The following is a 22,435-nucleotide window of genomic DNA, read 5'->3' as shown; positions in this document are numbered from 1 at the left end:
GAGAAGATCGGTCACTCATACCTTAATTAGGCACAGAAGATATTTTATGAGGCAAACCATGTTGCATGAGAGGTTTGATACCCAATGATCTATCCCATAATTTCAAGAATTAAGAGAATCCAACTCAGGATCATGCGATCAAATCATTGATATGAGATAAAATTTGGATTTGAGCCACCGGAATTTGCCACTTTTGGATGGCAGATCTTCAATCCTCCAATGTGCTCTTTAAAGTCGTTGGCAAAGATCACATTCTTCATCTATGTGCACCAAAGAATGTAGTTGTTCATGTTGAGTTTGATTGGGAAAACATTGTTCAACATCTGTATTGGCTAAATCACACCAGTCAATTAAGAGGGTGTAAAATTTGTAGTAGTTATAGGTTAGAAGATTGAGCTGATGTTACCATGTGTGAAGTTGAAGTGTTTAGCAAATGAGAAAAAAATTTCTAGAACTAAGATTCTCTATAAAAATAGAGAAAGATAGAGGGAAGGACGCTCTAATACCATGAAAGATATAGAATGGAACTTGAGAGCTTAACTTTAGAAAAGATTTCTTTGCTCATTTTCTTTTAGCTTTAGTTTTATTGTGTTTATATTAGAGCTACATCGAGGTGTCTAACAACTTATCTAACTTTCTAACAACCTCTCTTTTAATCATTTAGTTATTATTTTGCCATATATCATGTTTTCTTTTAATTTTTCTTTTTGAAATGGCAACTCTTGACAATTAACATCCTTTTGGATTTTTTTTATTTACAATGGATTAAGGATACTCATTATGGGGCAATCAACAAGTTAAATATCTATTATCATCCAATCTATGAATTTTGGGATTAAACATAAAAGTTTTATAACCTTCATATCCATTATCACATGTTGGAATCCCTAAAGTCCAACAAAAAAAAAGTATGATATTTCCCTCCTATAAGTTCAAACACAAAATTTAATAAAGAAAATTTCGGATAATTGTAATCTTGAAAATAAAATCCGATAAGGAAAATACTTTATAATCAAATCCAGAAAAATAAAAATAAAAAACCAATCCCATAAACAAGATATGGAAGACAAAAGATTGAACTAAAGAAAACCAAATTGTGAATCTAAGATTTCTCTCATTTTGATACCCTAGACTTTGTCCTCTCAATGCTAAGAAAAAAAAAGTCATAGAGAAAATGATTTAAGAGGAAGACAATTTAACAAACAAGAAAAAAATAGAATTGAGAAAAAAAAAACAAAACAAAATGAAAAGAGATTAAAAACAAAAAATACAATTAAGGAAAAAATTTAGAAGAAAAGAGGAGAGTCAATTTAGCAGTGTTTTTAGAAAACACTTTTACCTTAAAAAGTGTTTTTGAAAAAAAAAATTAGGTATTTGATAAAAATTTTAAAACACTTATAGTGTTGAGGAAAAATCATCTATAATATTTTTTGAAAACAAAACTTGAGAGGTGATTCTTTTAAAAGCACCTCTATTAAAAATATTTTAAAAGAAAAATATTATCAAGCATACTCTAAGCTAAAAGAAGGTTCTTATAAACAAGAAGATTTATTTGTTTTTATTTTAAGGTGAAGAGTGGAATATAGATAATTATGATGGTTATGAATCGAGAATGGTAAAGTGAGGGAACTTTTTTATCAATAATAAACAAGTTTGAGAAAAAGGCTATACAAGTTTCCAATTATATATATATAATTAAATAAGAATATTGTAATTTATATTTTATTTTTTCTTTTTAAAACATATAAAATAAAATAAAAATATGTTTTTCAGAAGAAAAAAAATTAAAAAAAGATTTATTTATATATTATATTTATTTTTAATAAGATAAAAAAATTAAAATAATTTTATAAAAAAAAAACATAAAAAGAAAAAATATTAAATTGGGCTCGTTCCATCCCGTCCCGTCCCATTGGTATGATAATGAAAATTGATTTAAATAATGAGAATGGGATTGGGATGATGTTGCCACAGCCTAAACTTGATAGGATTTAATTATTAAACCTAAAGTCCTATCCTTATCCCTTTGAAACTCATTCATACCCGTTCCCATAGGCATGAATTATCAAACGATGCCCAATTAACTTCCTTAAATATTTGTACCTAATTGTTTCTTGGACAGTAACATAATGTTTGTTTCAAGAAAAATATTAAAGAAAAGAAAGAAATTACTAAGAAAAATATTTTTTTTTTGGTTAGTATGAAAATAAAATTTAGAATTAAAATTAGTTAGAAATTTATATATTTTTGAATTATTTATTTTTTATATAAATAAGAAAAAATAAGTAAAATAAATTTAAAAATATTTATTAATTTTAAATTTATTTCCCTCATTTTTTTTCTTCAAATTTTCTTGAAACCAAAAGATAACCTAAATGATCTTTGATTTTCCTCCTAAATTTGATCATATATATATATATATATATATATATATATATATACACTCTTTGCTCAATGCTTCTCTATCAAGGATCTTGGCCCTCACACTTATTTTCTTAGAGTTGAAGTTACTTCCCATCCACATGGCTTGCTTCTTTCTCAACATCATTACATTATAGATCTTTTAACTTGTACACACATGATTGATGCAAAGTCAGTTACTACACCACTTGCTACTACTCTAACTCTCAATCTTCACTCCAACACCACTCTTTTAGATCCATCTAAATACTGAACCATAGTTGGCAGTCTACAATACTTGTTGTTAGATCCATCTAAATATTGAACCATAGTTGGCATTAGTTTATGCACCGTCCCACCCATGATCATTGGAATGTTGTGAAGTGATTATTGCGATATCTTTGTGAGACCCCTATTGATAGCCTTAGCCTTTTCCTTTATTGGCGATCTCCTTTATCATTCCATGCTTTTTCTTGTGGCCTCAACAGAAGCTGAAATCAATTGCCTTTTTCTTATGTTGATTGGGTAGGTAATAAAGATGATTATACTTCTACTAGTGTTTATCTTGTTTACCTAAGTCACAATCTTATCTTTATCTTGTTTACCTAGGTCCCAACTTGACATTGCATGTGTGGTGAATAAACTATCTTAGTTTATGGACCTCTCCACCCATGACCATCCCCCTATTGGTGGTAGCATTTTCCTTTTCTTAGAGTCCAAAGAAACAAGTGACGATTGTTTCTCTAGAATAAAGAATAAAGCTCATTTGCTCAAAATGAGCTTTGTATTGCTGCTCCAGGAGTTGAACCCCCAACCAAAAAGGTTGGTGCCAACCTCTACTTACCATTAGGGTAAGTTTACCCTTTGTTAATTATCATGCACTATATATATATATATATTAAAAGGTTTCATGTACACAAAATATTAAAACAATCCTTTATACAACAAATTAATTATAATTATTTTACAAGCAAATAAAAAAATTTCATTAAATTAAGTAGCAAAAAGTTTTTAATATTATTAATATATTAATTAAATATTTAAAAATTATACATTTATTATCATTTAATACAATTAAATTAAATATATCATAATTTTAATATTAAATATATTTTAAAATTAAACATATTATAATCAAATATCACAATATTATTATTGAATAATATTTGATGTAATTTAATAATCATGTACACTTATATATATATATATATATATATATTAATTGCTTCAACAAAACAACTATAAGATGCTTATTATACTTCTAATTTCATTTATAAGAGTTTTGTTTTACATTTTCATAAGTTTTGATCAATTTTAGGTCAATCGATATTTTGTATCAAAATATTCATCAATATATATACGATATATCTGATATATTCATAAAATCGAACTACCGATATATCCGTAATTACCGATATTTTTATCCTTACTTCATATAAGTTTATATATATATAAAAGCTTATATGAATAATAAAATGATTTAAAAAATTGTTTTAAAAAATTGATTTTAAAAAATAGTAAATAAATTCAAATAGATATTAGGGTTTTGTTTTAGAAGTATTTTAATTTTTTTTTATAAAAAAAAACAATCTTCTTCTCTAATGTTTTATAGAACAAAAATTTGTTTAAAAATTTGAAATTTTTTTAACCTATTTTTTATATTTTAAAATTATATTTTATACTTTAGTTTTAATTATTCTTTAAAGGTGTTTGTTCTTTTAACTTTTTGTTGAAAGCAATTTGCTTTCTGAATTTAAGTTGTTTGTTTGTTTGTTTTTTTTTTAATTTTTTATTACTTGTAATATTTTTTTGCTAAATAGAAAAAACCAAAATATTTAGTTTTTTCTAAATGAAAAAGTAATATATTGGTCTTTACTTTTTAATACTTAATAACAATAAAATAATACAAATACAAACAACATAATACTTAGCATTATTAAACATTATTTAATTTTAAGTTCTATTTAGAATGAAGTAGAAAAAAGAAATACCATTGTATATTCATATTTTAAAATAACTCTTAAAAAACATGTGAAAATAATTTAAAACAACTAAAAAATATTATTTGAAAACATTTTTTTTAAGAATAAAAATTGCTTATCTATATTTATTATTATTAAACATGCCTTTCTATTTATTTTTTCTAAATAATGCAAAAGTGTTTTAAAAAAATGGTTGCCAAAAGACGCTTAAGTTCCACTTTTTAAAAAAAATTATATATATTATTTTTAATTTGCAAAACTATTTAAAAAAAATAGTTACCAAAAGAGGCTTAGAGCCCATTTGACCACGTGATTTAAAAATATGTTTTTTGTTTTTAAAAACAAAAAACTATTTTCAATTTTTTTTAATATTGTTTGGTTATTATTATCTAGAAATAAATTTTAAAAACAAAGTGAAATAAGAACAATTTAATAAGTAAGAGTTATTTTCACTGATTTTTAAAAAAAAACATGGACTTGATTGACTATATTTTATAAAACTTGTTTTTTAAAAACTGGAATTAACTTTAAAAAATAAAATGAAATAAGAACAATTTAATAAATAAGAGTTGTTTTCACCCATTTTTTAAAAGTAAAAAGAAAAACATGGATTTGATTGACCATTTTAAAAAAAAAAATAAGTTTTAGAAAATATGTTAAAACAACCTTTTAAGTTTCTATTTTTTTTTACTTTTAAAATTAATATATATTATTTTTAAAATTAAAGTAATTGTTTTTTAATATAAATCTCTTGAACATTTTTGTATTACTATTTTATGACTTAAAAAAAAGAAGAGAAAAACAGGAAGTGATTGATAAAAGTTTAGTGAGGCAATACATGAACTTTAAAAAGGCAAAGATGATTAGCTGGAGGAGATGGGTAGGTGAGTCCCAACTCTCGCATGTCATGTCAACTTTCACTTTCTCAATAAAAATATTGACTAGGGGCCAGGGGGTGCGATTCTAATCATACTACAATGCGATTGCCCACCAACTTTGATGTCATCTTATCTTTCTATTAAATTGCCTACACACCTTGTTATCTTCTAAATAATTTTAACTTATCATTAAAAAAAACATATGCCCTTCCCATAACCATAAACCATGTCTCATCAACACTTCTTTCGTCCAACCTTCCCAAGCTTGACCATATGACATTTTGACTACTCCATTGAAATTTTACAACATTTTCTCATGTTTAATGTCTATGTCATGTGACTCGTATCTAATCAAACTAGATATGGATTTGATTTTTCAAAGTAGAATAACTTTATATTTTGATTTCAATTTTAATATTTTTATTTTATTTTATTATTTTATATCAATTTACCTTTCCTTACTTTTTATATTTTGATCCTATTTGTTTGTTTCGTGATGTTATACATTTGGACTGTCCAATAATGGTTTAAATTTCATAATACAACTTTAACGACAAATTAAATATTTTTAAAATTTTAATTAACCTTTTTTTTTTTGGAAAAAAATTTAAAAAATTATTATTATGATCTATAATAATATTTTTTTTCTTTCAAAAATCGATAACAATCATAATATATCATATGGTCTCATTATTTTATGTTCAATTTGCACTCCATTACTTTGTAATTTGATCTTATTATATAATTTTAATAACAAAAATTATAAACTGAGCAAATACGGAATCAATATTTTAGAATTTTCCTTATTGTTATTGTCTCGAAATAATCTGACATTCTAAATTTTACTTCTTATTGTATTATAAGACAATAGTAAATTAAATATTTTAAAATTTTTAATTAAACAAAAATTTATTTGAAAAAATATATGAATTTCCTTTTTACTTCCTGAAAATAAAAAATAATATTATTTTTAGAAAGTCATTTTTATTGCATGAAGCCAACAAAAAAAGGAATATCCTTTTCAATTTCGTCAGCAATGAGGTGTAAGAATCCGTAATTAACCCAGAGGATTAATAGATACCATTTTCCTTTAATAAAAAAAAAACCTTAAAAAATTAATAAATTCCGAACGAGGAGTGCAAGGGAGGCACAAAGCAAGAATATAATAATACGATTTTAAGATATGAATAAATAAATAAATAAATAATTTTTCTTTACGATCTCCCTTTCGCTTTCCCGCAAAAACTGACCTAACCTCTCTTTCTCTCGCTCGATTTCTCTTCCTCTCTACGATTGCAATGCAGAAGAGATCTAATCAGGTTCCCCCAATTTTCTATTTTTCATTCAATTTTCTTTATTTTCGATTAAGTTCGATTTCCCCTCTTTAAAATTTTCAAATGTGTCTCCTTTTTCTTTTATCTTCATGCTATTGCGTGTCATTTGTTGGTTTATTTTCTTTTGAATTGGATTTCTAGGTTTTTTTAGGTTTTTTTTTTCTTGATTTATTTAAGTTTTTTTGATCCCTAAAGTTGGTGTCTTTCTAAAATTTTGTGTTCTGGACTGATGGCATTTTTGGAGTGGAATTTTGTAATTCCATCGGTTCAAGAAGATTATTCATCAGTTTCTTCATGTTTGGTTGCTGAGGAAATGGAGGAAAGGGGAAAAGAAAATTATTCTTTTACTTGAATTTTTTAGATGGTTTTCTTTTTTGGATGAAAAAGTCGGCTCAACTAAGGCAAATAGTTGTTGCAGGCTCGATGGACCGGGGGTTTGGTTTTATGGAGTCCCGAGTGATGGGAGTTCAAAATTAAAAACACTTTTTCTGCATCTTCTCTGCGATTAAACGGAGCCTTAATTTTCTGGGTTAATGGGCATAACAAGCGTCCATTGGTGTTGTATTATGCATGTTTATGGTCATCTATAATAGTGGTTGACTAATGAGTTCTCTTGCAGATGGCTTGATGTCATATGGGATAATTTAATTGTTGATGTATAAGAAAGTGAACCTCTCCGAATCACTTGTTGGGTGTGAAGAGTTGTACTAATTTATATTTAATGAAAGTTTTGGAGTTGGATTTTGGTAAAGAGAGTGTCTGTTTCTGATGGGTGCGAGTTACTTATTGGTCTCTGCGGCCTGCACGGTATTCAGCTTTGTGGGTCTGCAATGGTGGACAGAGCAATCGTTACACAGACTAAAGTCTGATGGGTTAATCAGTGATAACTATATCCACTCCGGGAATGCAAGCCGTGTGCTAGATCTGCTTTTGAGTTCTCATGCAACAATTGCTTTGCTGGTCAATTTTGCGCTCAATATATTTGTCCTGCTCATATTGTGTCTTAAGGTAAATTTGTTCTTTTGCAGACAAAGGTTAATGTAATAGTGTGCACTCATGACTCTCATTTTGTATATAAACTGCATATGAAGTAGCATCTATTTTGAACTAAGTAGCATTTGTAAAGAATCTTAGTTTTTCCCTGTAATTAGACATTCTTTGCTATGCTTTTTGCCCCAAATAGGCTGTATCTTTGTGGTTCTTGATGTGTTCTTATTAGTTCTATTGCCCTTGGTGTTAATCTTCTGCATTTTTTTACTGTTGCTTCATTAATATATTGCAGTACATCTTGCATTTTAATTCTGATTTATTATTGTTTTCATCAAGTGAGGGAGCTAACGCCTAGAAATAAAACTTCATAAGTGACTAATGTAGAAGAATGAAGTCATGCTAAGCTTCTGGGTGATGATAAACTTCTGATGGTGCTATCTATTTTGCTCCTCTTCAAACAAAATGGAGTTTGAAGGAATCATATGAAAAACTAGATATTTTGAGGGTATTTTTTAAAATTTTGATAAGCAGGCAACCATATTAGAAAATGTCTAAGGGGATGCATTCCATGTACACGCAAAATATACCATCTATGCCCACAAAAGAAGGAGAAAGACATCATCATCCTACTCATATTTACAAGACAGGACATCATCTCCTTGTCATTTAATCCTAGCACATTCCAAGAAAGGATTCTACTTTTCCTTGTATTGCTTTTCCAAGCCTCAAACATTTTCAATTTTTACTCTTCAAATCATGGTTCTTCTAAAAAATTATAAAACCTTAACTGTAATAATAACATACTCTGAGACCTGTGTGCCTCTTAACCCGCATTCTAATTTCCTTATTTTGGCTCTAAGCCTCCAATCCAATTGAAGAAAGTAATCCATTAAGCTCCAACTGCAATCAAATTCTCATCTCATTCTGCAATACAATTGCAAAAACATTTTTCCCAGCTCTACACCTTCCTTGAACAAATCCAAACAGATCCGTGTAGGAGTTGATCTTTCCTCACAAGAGCCTGAAAGTAGGCAACCTTGAAGATTATTAGTCTCTTTGTCATTGTATGGAGCAGGTAACACAATCTTGAGGCTGCTTTTCTCTGCTTCTTTAGGGTCACCTTTGCTACCATGTAGACTGCTTTAAGCGCAGCAAAGTTCTCTAATCCATCGAGTTTTTTCCTTTTGGAACTAAAAATGAAATCAATTTCCCTTGCACATTGTGCTCTGACAAACAGAATGGCATGTACCAACCTCTTTCCTGTCTCAAACATCTGTGGTTTCCTCTAAACTTCTTCTGAGAACCTTTTGCTTCAAAGATTCTCCGGTGATCGCACAAGTTAATGAAAAAATGAACTCAGCAGATCTATACATACTGAAGTCACCATGTTCTTGACCACTAAAAACCTCCTATTAGATTCTTTAAGAACTTTGGCTGCAAGCAATTTGGTCTCTGTTCAGAGTATCCTTTTGGAGGGCCATATCTCTGTTTTTATTTTATTTATGTATTTATTCTTACTTTCATTTTTTAGGTATCTACAATTATTTCGTACCGTTTCACTTTTCTAGAGTGTGAAATTTCTCAAATTGTTGGCTTTTAGTATTTTCACTTTTGAACCATTCTCTTTTTTATTTATAGGATTGAAGCTTTAAAATCTCTTGTTCTCCTTGTTTATGTGTTAATTGTTAAAGAACATTATACAAAAGAAAAGAATCATGATAGGCCGTCCATGGGAAGCCTATAGTGTTCATATGAGGGCTTTACCAAGTGGGCACCTGTTCAAGTTTCCCATTTTCATTTTGTCCATAGTTCAGCATTTTTGGGTGTAAAAAGTGAGATATGCAAAAAAAAAATGAGATTATTCATCATGCTAGGTATTGTTCACAGAGGAGGGGTCCTTTTCTTTGTACGACTAGCTTTTAGTTTTGGTGAAAAATGAAAATGAAAAGAGACACACTAGTAAGCTTAAAGTAGTGAACTACTGGGTTGCTGGAAGATGCTAATAAGAGGAGCTTGTTAAAATTTATAAATACTGAAGAACTGTATAAATCTTATTTGAATAAAAAATGAATATATATTTAAGCTAGATGATGGTTACCACATTTCTTATTGAAAAAAAAAACTAGAATTTGTTCAACTACTGTACACTTCCATGCAGGCATGATAGTGAAGTTGCGTTCTTAAAATTCCTTTGAATTACTTAAGCTCTAGCCTAGGACTGGTTATCCATGTTGAAGAATGAAACTTGTGACTTAGGTTCCCGGTGTAGAAATTAAAATTCTCCTATTTGACTTAAATTATGAGTTATAGAAACACTTGAAAAGACAATAGACCTTCAAAACAAATATTGAACCTTTTAGTATGACTGAAACTTTTTAAATATAAAGTTCATATCCAGGTAACACAAAATTTTTAAATTACAAGCTATTAATGATTAAACTCCTAAACCTTCTCGACTAAGAGACAGCTAAATTCAGAATTTTAAACTGAATAGATAATTACTGTAGGTTCCATCACTAACTTATATGGTTAACTTTGGGCTATTAATTTTGGTTGATAACTGGATGGTTATATGTTGGATTTGTCTTGATTAATGAAGCCTTGTATTGATGAAACAATATCTTCATGCCTAACACTGTTTTTGAAGTATACTCTTTTTTGTTTTCCTGTGCAGACTATATTCTTTGCAGAGTTGTATCCTTCTGAAACTCGAAAGTTAGTGGGGCGGCTTATCAATTATGTTATTTACAAGGTATACATTCTTCATAAGCTTGTGGTGCATAACATTGTGTTTGGTATTTCATCCCAAGCATGTTAGGAGAATTTGTGACTTTCTATGATCCTTGTTTTCTATAGAGTTAGAAGACAATTTCTAGAAATGTTCCCTTCAGAAGCTACAAAGCTTTACATAAGAGGAGATATTATCATTGGTATGGGTTACAAATATGAATAAGCAAAAAAACTGGGCTTTTTTTTATGGGAATGTTGAGCAAGTAGGCAATATTTTGGTAGTGAAGTTAGTCTTAGGAGAGGAAATAGTTACAATAGGGTTTATGCTTTTATGCAGGATTAGAAGTAGAGTAGTAAGTGAGGGCAGATGGGAATAAATAATCCAATAAAGCTTGCTACAGAAACTCAGACCAGTCCTTGGAAGACTATTTCCCAGGAGTTAATAGATTTTTCCTTTCAGACTAGATACATGGTTTGGTTGGAGATGGTTCTAGAGTTTCCTCATACTTGCAAAATTTCTTATCTTAGAGGTGCCCATATTTTGGAATATGTCAATGGATCTATTGTTTCTCTCCTGAATTTTGCTAATATAGAAATCTAAATGACTGAGAATTTGATGCGGTCATATTCATTTTATCATGTCATAGGTTGGTTTGTCTCCTTCCATGTTGAGAAATATTAATCTCTCAGTGATCGTGTCTTTTCCAAATTTTATTTCCAATTCTTAATGGATGACTATTGCCTGCTTAATTTTCTGGCTGTGAAAATGGTACAGAAGCCAGAGTTTCCTGTGATGTATGCTTTTTCTTGGTTAATTGTTCATAAGTTCTATGTTACATGGACACTTCAAAGCATGTGAAGTTCCCATATCAAACATGACAAGACAAGGGTCTGGGTGTGGGATATGTTTCTTACATGCCTATTGGTCTAATACATACCCAACTGTTAAGTTGGACAAAGAAAAATAATAAATTCCTATTGATTGTCACTCTGACTCATGGTAAACATTGTGTTTAGTTTTACACTTTGATTTTGGCCAAGCGGAGAGAATGAAAATAAAAGGGAAATGAGATTATTTAATCATTTCCCCATGTCTTAAGATCTGTGCATTAAACAAATCTGACTGACTGGGCACATAGCAGCAAAAGACGCTTGTGCTAAAGTCCATGTAGCATAGAAGAAGGTCAATGCAAATCACTAAATTAGAAATGTCTATGGGCAACTTCTTGAAAATTTTTCCATCCTGCTAAGAAAGTACTCATTCTTCGTTTCAGTTCGAGTTGAATTCTTGACTGGATGTGTTTAAAAAAATCTACTCATAAACAATCAAAAGAAAACAAGTGGAAAAAAAAGTACAGATTACGATGTACCAACTAAAGTAATGACTATTAATGATTCCATAATTGAAACAGAGTCCTATCTTCTAACTTGTGCATGTGCAAAAGCAATGAAGAGGCTGTGTCATCTTTTTCTCCATTGCCTAACTGCTTTTAGATGTTGGCAGAGTATTTCCCAGAGAGTTGGGACAAATCTGGTGGATCAGATGAGAATTCATGGTTTTTTTTATCATTTTTATTTAAATTTTTTTTTTTAATGTTTTATGTTTTTATTTTTAATTTTAAATTTTTTAATGCTGGAAAACTATATGCTTTTTGATATTTGCTCCTGAACATTAAGCCTAGCAAGTAGAATTCAGCTGAAAATGTCCTTTTATTAACTATTCCATGTGTAATTCAGGCGCTGGGGGGTATTTGGGGGGTTAGTGGCAGCGTGATTTGTTTACTCTCTTCAGATCTATGGGAGATGACTTCACTATTGACGTGGAGTTTAGGTTGCACTCTTAGAGTTTATCAGAGAGGCCAATAGTAGAGGCATTAATGGGCGTTTGCTTTGGGATCTTGGAGTGATTTTGGTCTAGTTTCAATTTATTTTTTTTATTTTTTATTTTTATGCTTTAACTTCTTGCCCAAGCACTCAACCTTTCTAGCTTTTTGTAAAACTTTTCAATCTTTAGTTATGTTTGGTTTTCTTAATGCTTTGCTCCAGTCCCTCCCTGGTTGTTTCTTATGAAATGAAAATGTTCACCATAGAAAACATTTATCATTTGAAGATAGAAATATGATGAAACATATTGTTCTTGCTTTTGCAATGGATTTTGATGTATCAAACTGGAAACTAAAAGTTCAGGATTGGTGAACATTGTGGTTGTTAGATTGATACAAAGTAAATCTTTTTGTCTTGCATTATATGTGTGTTTGATGTCCAAATAAATATTAAAATATTGTGCAATTCAATTAAAAAACTTCATATAGGATGAGCATTTGGTTAGTAATCATTATTATTGGTATTCAAATGATCAATTGTTCAGAAGAATCGATAAAGTGCTGCTATTCACCTCATTTATAGGCTTTGCTGCAACATAGTGTCAAATTATTACAGTTATGCCACCATGATTGGGTTTTTGATGCAGAGCGATGTTTTTATACTAATGTTGTGTTTGAAAGTGCTTAATATATTTTGGGAATAAATTTTCAGATCAATTTGTTATGCTTGTCCCTTATTAAAAAGAATAATAGTTTTGTCATGCAGGTCATCTAAGTATGTTATTTAGTTATTGTTCTATGTGTTATATGATTAATACAGGGAACATTTCTTCCTCTGGTTGTCCCATCAACAATATTTCAAGCAGGCCTGTGGTCAATGTGGCTGACTATTCTTTGTTCTTTAAAGGTATTTGATGTAATTTTGGGATCAAACCCTCTAGATTGGAAATGGAAGAGTGGAAAACTTATTATGCATCTTGTGCATATTATGCAGATGTTTCAAGCTTTAGCTAGAGATCGACTTGAACGTTTGAATGCATCTCCATCTGCTACACCATGGACATATTTTCGTGTGTTTTCAGTACTATTGTTGGTCCTGTCTGTTGATTTGTTCTGGTATTGCCTCAAAACCTGACCTTCATAGCTGATAATCATTTAGGATTTTCAATTTTTTTCCTGTTTCGATGTGGCAATTAAACCCCTGTGTCTTTATTATTTAAACACCTCTAGTATCCACGCAAAATCCTTTGTGTTGAATGTACATGGGGGTCTAAATCAATAATATACTTCTATTTACCTTGTGTTTCTCTGGATGGGAATGAGATGCATGGAAGGAAGTGTCCCTTTTAAGGGGACCAGCCTTCCACACGAAGTGAGTTCGAATTGGCAGGAGCCGAGTTGGAAATTTAGATTCAGGGGCAAGATTTGAACATAATATGATTAAATTTTTTTGAATAAAATAAATATTAACATTTTTTTTAATATTTTGAAAGGACCTGCATATCTCGTAACTGATAAACTAATCAAACACTTCTAATAGTAGTGATGAAAAATGAGAAAAACATTAAACACAAATAGAATATGTCAAATCATTTAATATCAATGCATGTTGTAGAAAATAAAATAACAAGTTGCCAAATTAAGTATATAATTAGATGAAAATTGCAAACAATCAAAACATCTTAAACTTTTAGTAGACATAAACTTGTAATATTTTGTGAAAATGATTTTTAATTAGAACAATTATAAAATGTTAATAATTAAAGGAAACTAAGCTCTTGAGGCTTGGCTCAAGTGGTAAAGGGTTGAGAGGTTTTGTCGGAAGTTCCAGGTTCAAGTTCCAATCCGGACAAAAAAAAAAAAAAAAAAGAAAGGCAGAAACTAGTAAGACAAAATTGTCCAAAAATTTTTTTCAAAGAAAAATGAAATAAAAAGTGTCTTACAAGAAATTTTAATTATTTTACTCTCTCTCTCTCTCTCATATATCTATATATATATTATGTTTGTATTCAAAAGGTGATACCAAAAATGTTCCAAAAAAAATTAATGGTTTCATTGAGAGGTTTTGAGTTTTTTGAAATAAATGAATATAAGTGGAATTAGAGGAATTTAGGGTACTTTTAATGGAAGTTGATTAAATACAAGCTGATTTAGAAGAAATTGCGCAATTTTAATTTAAAGCAATTTACTTGATGATATGTATATATATGTATGTATGTATGTATGTATGTATGTATAACAAATGATGATTAATTATTGTGTTTTTATCTTTTATTAAATATTAGTTAAGTCTTGATAAGTGCTGATGAATATTTTTAAAGAAGAAAAAAATTATTTTTTTAATACTTTTTTTGTCTTTTAATTTTGAAATTCCTATTAAATTTTAATTCCTGGGGCCTACACTGGCTTCGCCTCTGCAAATAGGGAATGGTCCTTCTTCATAATAGAGGAAGAAAGTATATATAAATTTTCCTGCCCTTGCTTTTGCATATGTATTCTGAATTTGAGAATGGAGTGCTTTGAACCTTCCTTTTTAAAGCCTTTTCCATCTTACTTTGCCTAATATTCAGCAAGTAATTAAGTTTTTCAGAACTGCAGATAGCTTAGAAATGTCTTATGTGTTTTGATGGTGGATTACAGGATATGGCTGTGTCTGGTGATATATAGAACGTTAAGTTCACCTATGTTCCTGTTGTTGTTTTTTGAGCCTTGGAGTATTGCTTTTGAGACACTACAGGTAATGTATCAGAAACATGGCCCCATAACATCTGGATCATAAAACATCAAAATGGCCCCATAACATTTGGATCATAAAACATCAAAGCCCTGGTTGACAAGGTCCTTTCTTTGCTTGTAGGCTATTGTGGTTCATGGATTTCAGTTGATTGATATATGGCTCCATGATTCAGAAGGGAACAGCATAAATTGCCGGGGATCCAAAATTTTTCATATATCACCAGTAGGTAATATTCAAAATTTCACAGTTTTGGTGAATTATATAAACTTTTAGATCTCTAATTGGGGTTGCTGGGAGTGCTTATGCTTTGTGGAAAAGAACATTAGCGAGCACAAATGTTTTTAGCAAAGTGTTTTCTGGTTTTGCTTGTGAAACATAAGACAGTCTCAGGTTTCCAGAAAGGTGAGGTTCTACGAGTGAACAGGAAAGCATGTTAAGCAAAGGCATGGCTTTATTGGCATCAATAACAGGAGAATACATCAATCTCTTTTAGGCTAGGGTTCTGTTTGTTCTCAATAGAAAATATTTTCTGTATTATCCTTCTTCTTTGAAGTCTTTTTATTTTTTTTTAATTTTTTTAATTTTTTTATTTTTTTATTTTTTTTTATGGATATTTTACTATGAAGCTTAAGGAAAATTTACTTTGATTACTCTGGAGAAAAAGATCTCATTACAATGGGATTTTCCCCTTGTTAAAGTTAAAGGTTTTTTCCCCCAATTTTGTCTATTTTCTTAAGAATACCTTTCCTGCAAAAGCAACAAGGGAATTAGCATTCATTTCTATTGTCATCTTGTTGTTTGCTCTTTTGTTTTTGTCATTTGGTTGACTCCTTGGTTCATTTTTCCTCTCATCTTGATACAATATTTTTTGTCATTATTTCTAGTCTGTCACATTTTCACTTGGTTATTCTTGTTAATCTTCATTTTTCCCGTCATCTCTTTCTTCCTCACCAAAGCACCCCCACCCCCCTCTCCCTTTGTCATTTCTTTTAGTTTGTTCTGTTTTCACCTGGTTCTTCTTGTTAATTTTTGTCAGTGTGTATGTTAAGTGTCCAATTGCATCTATCAAAAAAAATATGGGTCCAATTGCTAACAGTTCAAGCTTTTAGGAAAGTTGGTAATTTAATATGGTATCAAAACTCAGGTTAATAGGAGATCTTGAGTTACAGTCCATTGTGATTTGTCTGCTGTTACTACCATCTTTTCCTTCTACTTGCAGGTATAGGGCCATGTGTGAGGGGGTGTTAGAAAATAACATACATCATGGCTTCAAATAGTTTAATATTTTAGAAAAGTTGGTAACTCAACAGTATGCATTTTTCAGTCATTTCTCTCTATCCTCCTCTCTCTTGTTCTTTGTCATGTTTTTAGTTTTTTTAATGGCTTTCACTTGGTTCTTGTCAGTATTCATTTTTTTTCAGTCAGCTCTTTCTCTCCCCCCTCCCCTCTGCCTTTCTTTGTCATTTGTTAGTCTGTTATGTTTTCACTTGGTTCTCCTTGTTAATTTTCATTTTCAATCACCTCTGTGCAATTATGATATATGCATTTGGTATATTCCGTCTGCTGAGGTTTAGGAATCCTTATTTCATATATTTTCTTTTCTTCTGTTTGTGTGATTGCTAATTATTTAATTTAAGCATCTTTTTGGTGGATTTGTTTCTCCTTAATTTCCTAAATAACGAGTGTGAGTGCAGGTTCATTGTTGGAATGGAAAGGCATTCTTATCCGGAACTTGGGTTTTCTCTTAGACATGGCAACTTTGTTAATGGCTCTTGGTCATTACTTACATATTTGGTGGCTTCATGGCATGGCATTCCATCTTGTAGATGCTATCCTTTTTCTAAATATACGTGTAATATTTCATTGACCTTTCTATTACAACATTTTCAGGGCTTTTTGATTTTGTCAATTTTTGTGTCCTCATTTTATATTCATTATACTATATATTTAATTGGTATTCTTTGTTCTAATTGATTCAGTTTGTATTATGAGCAGGCCTTGCTGAGCGCAATTGTAAAGCGTGTCAAGGGATTCATTAAATTGAGGATGGCTTTAGGTACCCTGCATGCGGCACTTCCAGATGCAACATCTGAAGAGCTACAAGCATATGATGATGAATGCGCAATCTGTAGGGTAAGTTTAGATCTTCCCCCTTTTTTTTTTTCTTTTTTTTTCTAGGAATTTCTCCTGATCAATCAACCTGCAATGAAACTGCGAAAATGACAGGAACCAATGGCTAAGGCTAAAAAACTGCATTGCAATCACCTTTTCCATCTTGCATGCTTGAGATCTTGGTATGACTTATGCTTTGCTATTATCAACCCTTGGCTTGTCTGATTGGAAGTATAGGAGGACCAATGAGATACTGAAACTTGTGTGTTAATTCCAGGTTGGATCAAGGTCTGACAGAGATTTATTCATGCCCCACATGTCGAAAGCCACTTTTCACAGGCAGATCCAGGGATGATGCTAACCCCCGCACTGGAGAAGTATCAAGTGATGAGCAGTTGGCCCGTCAAATAAGTTCAGGACTTGATCGACCAGGTCCTGCTGCACATGCATTACCTGCAGGAGTCTTCCCCAATCAGACACATGATGCTTTAGAAATCAGTGCTTGGAGGTTCAGTTCCTTATATTTTCTTACTTGGTTGAGTTTGACATTGCTTAAAGATAATTGCTTTTGGCTGCTTATATGGAACAAAAAAAAAAATCCTCTTTGACAAAATGTTTTGTGATTATGCTAGGGCTTTACACTTCGATTGTCCAATGCCAGTCTCACATTTAAGTTGGTTAAGTAGAAATGTGCTTATAGGTTAATTTTGTTTTTGGGAATGGGATTTTGAAAGTACTTTATTAAAAAACGAAGGGTAAATTTGACATTTTAGAATTTTTTATTAAACTCAAATCCAATTCCCACATAATGCTTGACCGAGAGCTTTTGTCTTCATGCTTTTTTGAAATGCAAGGAAATCATGTAGTTTGTGTCGGGGCCATGTTTGGGAGTTTTATTCAAGTATCCTTATGAGTTGCTTCTAGGATTCAAACTTAGTTTTTAGCATTTAGAAAGCTCTCCCAAACAAGGCTTGAATTTTTCTATGTGCATAATTCTTTCTTTTATTAAAATACTTAAAATGTTTGAAATACCTATTTGAACTTTTGAAAAAAAGTTGAAACTTTCAAAAGTTGAAAATTTTGACTTGTGATTCTAAGGTTTTTGAAAAAGACAAGAAAGAATAGACTGAAGAAGTTCAGGTCGTTGTCTTACTGAATTTCCTATACATTTCAACTTATTTAAATATTGAGTCTAAAAATGAAGAGATTCCAATCATACTCATAATATAATATATAGCAAATAAACTCCACCATATCAGTAATAAATCCTAACATTCCCCTTTAAGCTGGAGCATATAGATTAAACATGATCAGCTTGGAACACATGTTGAAAGGTATTATGAGGCTATGGTTTTGTAAGAATGCCACCTAGTTGCCCTCAGATTGAATATATTACATAAATACATTTATATAGGCAAAAGGAAAAAACAGATTAAAAATGCTTGAAAAAGGATGCACCAAGGTACACAAGACGTATACAAGAAGCCCCATTAAGCAAGTAAAAAGGAAGAGAGAACAAAAAAACCACCTCTCTCTCTCTGTACTTAGAGCTTAGCCTATCTACAAAGCTATCATGCACGCTCTAACCCAATGCAAAAAGATATACATAAAGGAAGATTTGATTGCTTAATTCAATTATTCAGTATTTTCAAATGATCTCTTATTTCTTTCCATCCATTCCATCTGAAACTGACACAAAGGAGCAGCAGCCCTCTAAGCTTTCTTTTACTTCTTCCCTGCAAAAGAACCTTGGTAACTTAGAAGATTTTCTTTTATTGAGGAGTGCATCACTCAGGCCACTCTAAAAAGAGAAAAAACTAGCTGCTATCAAATTCTCGCTTTGGAGTGGTGGAGCATGTGATCAACTGATTCTTCTTCCTTTTTACATGTGTGACATATATTTGGCAAAATCCCCTCCCTCCTTCTGAATTGATCAAGCATTAAATCCTTTCCCAGACAGTTTTCTAAGCAAAGAAATGCACCTTTGTTGGAACCTAGGGGTCCCATCCTATGCTTGTGGGGAAAGGCTCACTCCCGCTCGGGTTAATGAAGTGTAAAAGATTTTATAGAGAATTTGCTACATTTGGTTCCTTTCACCTGATCTATCCTCTTCATCCCTTCTAATCGAGGTCATTTGCAGTTTCAAACACCTACTTAACTGCTAAGCCTCTAAGCACACTGGTTAATATGTCCTTTGCAGTCCAATGCAAATGCACCCTGTGGTATTCTGTGTTGTGTTGGAGTATGCATTGTGGGGGTGTTTGCCCACCCCCACCTCCACTTTACAAACCAGTTGTATTACCTTTTCTCATTGTTTCCCCTTACTATTATTTTTTACCTCTTTTTTGTATAGAGAAGCAGGACTGGATCCAAGTTGGTTGCATACTTGGCCGAACCAGGGTCTTGATGGAGCTGGTCCATCTACTGCTATCAGATCGGTTGGATTGGGTAGAGTTCAGATGATGATGAGGCATCTTGCATCTGTTGGAGAAACGTATGCCCAGACTGCTCTTGAAGATGCTGCTTGGAGCCTTTGGCCTATGAATCCTTCTCAGGCTGCCGCATCTGGTTTGCCCATTCCTCCTGCTGCTGCTGTAAGATACCCAGGAGGCAATGGTGGTTTACATATGAGGACTGCCTCACGGTCTGCCAATGACAACCTAGCAAATATATTAGCCATGGCAGAGACAGTAAGAGAAGTGCTGCCCCACATCCCAGACGAGATTATTTTCCAGGTATAGTTTGAATGAACACCATATGAAACTCTTGCATTTAGTCCCAGGTCACATCACTCAAGGATCACTATATAGACCTCAAAAAAAAAAAAAATGTTTTTAGTGCATCACAATAGCCACTATTCTGTCTATCAAGTTTTGGTCCTGCCTGTGTGGGCTTGTGTGTGTGTAAATGGAGGTGTGCAATGTCTGAGGTGGTGTTTGCAAGGAAATCTGTTTGTCTTGTGAGTGAGTTGGAAATATTGAATTACTTTTTAATCCTCAAGAGTAAGGACACCTTTGGAGAAAAAAAATCCTTAGAGAGTTAAGATGAAAAAAGGTGAACAATGAGGTAGAAAAGCCAAAGTTGTCTATACGGGTTGGGGGGTTTGGCCTTAGTGACCATAGGCTGACATTTTCTTTGAAAAAACAATGTTTTCAGAACCGAACCGGTGATTGAACCAAAAAAGCTACCAGTTTGCGGTTCACTGGTCGGACTACGGTCGAATTGATGACGTCATAAATAATAATTTATATATTATATAAAAATTTAAATAATTATAAGAAATTAAAATTATACATAGTTAAAAAATTTAATAATATTTCATTTTTATATTTGACATATCAAATTAAATGATGAAGAGAAATATAGATATATTAATATTTTAAATTTTATTAAATAAAACATTTATAATATTGAAATATAAAGATATATTTAAACTGAAAAAAAAAATTATAATATTTAATTTTATTTTCATGTCTTTTGTATTTTATTATTTTGAAATTATTATATTATTTTTTAATTACATTATATAATTATTATAAAAGTAAGTGTGAAAGTGATTTATACTTTTATGCAATAAAGATTTGAAAAAAATATTAATTTTGTTATATATTTTTATTTGCTAATATTATACAATGAAGAAGCTTATAGCTTAATGGTAAGCTTCAATTTTTACACTTGAAGGTCCCACCTCATCCTCTCCCGCTTGCAAATTATTTTTCTTACTAACTAATCCCACATCGAAAATGGATAAAAAATATGTAGGGATTGTGGGGTATAAAAGGCATGCAAGAATCATTAATTTGTAAGATTAAAAGCTCATTATCTGGTTGGGAGGGAACCGGCCGGTTCATCGATTCAACCTTCAGTTTAACCGGTTCGATTCCGGTTTAACCCTTGGTTGGCTCAATTAGCTAGACTAAACCGGGATCATGATTGGCTGGCGGTTGGACCGGTCGGACCAGCCGGTCTGATCTGGTTTTTAAAACCATGGAAAAAAGTGACCAACCTGCATAGATTGGTTTGGGTTGAACCCTTGTTTGGTTTGAATTTTTGGAACATATTAATATATTACAAATTTAGTAATATATCAATATGGATGATATCAAAATATAATTCTCAAGTTTGATGACTTTATACTTCTTTGTGTATTCATCATTTGTTTTCTTTAAGGTTGGAAGCTTTTATTGTAAGCATCTTTTAAAGAGGCTCATTGTTGGCTGATGTTATAGTGGGGGAAAAAACAGAAGAAATGGTTTATCTATAGGTTCAAAGATTGTTTGGTCTCACAACTCTTGATGATGTCTTTACAAGTTTTCCATATTTGTGAAATATAATTGGTCTCAAAAAGGGAGCTTCCTCTGCTGTAGTAAGTATTATTATTTTCATTTTCAATAAAATTCCAAGTCCAGATGAGTCAAAATTGACCTGAGAAACCTTCCCACAGATAAAATCACTCTTGTGCTAAAAAGGAAATATAAATTGCTTTAGGTTAAATTTCTTTATTTGACTGGTAGTCTGAATTCATTGTTTTGATTTTTTGGTAGTTTCAATAGTCTGATTGGTGTACTATAAGAATCCAATAGAGATCGAAATTTTGCAGGACTTGCAGCAAACAAATTCTGCAACTGTCACTGTGAATAATCTTCTCCAAATGTGACAACATTTTCTGCCATCCTCAATCCTCAAGCTCCATGCTTCTTGTATTTGGAGAGTTGAAGAGTTGAAAGGGGGGGTTAATCGGTGTTGTTGAATTACTGCACATACCCTTTTTTTTTTCTTTTTGGCTCTTTTCTCTCTTGTTTATGTTGTTCATTCTCTTGTACATAAAGGCTGCTTACTAAACAAATTGCTATAATGTGAGAAATGAAAAAGGTGCCAATATAGCTTCTTTTCTCTCTCCCCCCCGTTTTTCTTGTGAAAAAAATGGACTGTCTACATGCATCTATGGATAGGATTTTGCAGCATGTAAGGTATATGTGAACTGGTTATCAGAAACAAATTAGTATTGTTAATTTTGAAGGTAGTAACTCTTGGATGCTCATTCGTTTTTCTCTTCCTTTGGTTAGTGATATCAGATGAACTAAACCATTTATATGATGGGAAATTTGTGTTGTTTCTTAATGCAGTATATATAAATACAAATGAATTGATTTATAACATTTTGAAATTTGACCTTGTAATATATAAGCTTCTTTTATACCATTAGTTATTGGTGGTGGCGTGTTCAATTTTTCATGTATCTTCTCTTCATATGTGTTTATTTAGCTTCTCATGGTTTTGTTAATCAAGCAGAAGTATATCAACTGCCCTTGGGTCTTTGATCTTATACTCAAAGCTTCATTGGCTTTCTAGGAAGCTAGTTTAATTTGGGTTTAGAAGTAATAGAGGTTTGAAGTGTGTTGTGTTGTTGGGTCACAAGGAAAATGGGTATTGAAAGACATTATCAATC

General features: G+C 31.3%; 1 protein-coding gene across 2 annotated transcripts; it reads left to right on the top strand.

The window, feature by feature from the left end:
* Positions 1–6,414: 6,414 nt before the first annotated feature.
* On the top strand, positions 6,415–22,027 carry LOC100241573 (E3 ubiquitin protein ligase RIN2). Of its 2 annotated transcripts, none has more exons than XM_002266298.5 (13): positions 6,415–6,579; positions 7,214–7,602; positions 10,259–10,336; positions 12,958–13,044; positions 13,132–13,253; positions 14,778–14,874; positions 14,995–15,100; positions 16,569–16,726; positions 16,870–17,007; positions 17,101–17,168; positions 17,264–17,494; positions 19,340–19,721; positions 21,587–22,027. In XM_002266298.5, exons 2-13 carry the CDS (start codon positions 7,363–7,365, stop codon positions 21,641–21,643), a joined length of 1,764 nt encoding a protein of 587 aa, XP_002266334.1. In that variant the 5' UTR covers positions 6,415–6,579; positions 7,214–7,362; the 3' UTR covers positions 21,644–22,027. The 2 variants fall into 2 exon arrangements, with proteins under 2 accessions (XP_002266334.1, XP_059589546.1); XM_059733563.1 differs by having other exon boundaries at positions 6,440–6,579; positions 21,570–22,027.
* Positions 22,028–22,435: the final 408 nt, after the last annotated feature.

The sequence above is a fragment of the Vitis vinifera genome, chromosome 16 (assembly GCF_030704535.1).
Source record: "Vitis vinifera cultivar Pinot Noir 40024 chromosome 16, ASM3070453v1".
NCBI lineage: Eukaryota > Viridiplantae > Streptophyta > Magnoliopsida > Vitales > Vitaceae > Vitis > Vitis vinifera.
The sequence above is the reverse complement of the archived record's forward strand: the minus strand, read 5'-3'. Positions and strand labels throughout refer to the sequence as shown.

What these genes read in the sequence shown, in the direction of transcription:
- LOC100241573 (XM_002266298.5), top strand. Translation starts at nt 7,363, where the DNA reads ATGGGTGCGAGTTACTTATTGGTCTCTGCGGCCTGCACGGTATTCAGC. An exon ending in TCCTTTTTCTAAATATACGT is followed by an intron (nt 16,727 to 16,869) that starts GTAATATTTCAT and finishes TATTATGAGCAG; the next exon opens with GCCTTGCTGAGCGCAATTGT. An exon ending in TTAGAAATCAGTGCTTGGAG is followed by an intron (nt 17,495 to 19,339) that starts GTTCAGTTCCTT and finishes TTTTTTGTATAG; the next exon opens with AGAAGCAGGACTGGATCCAA.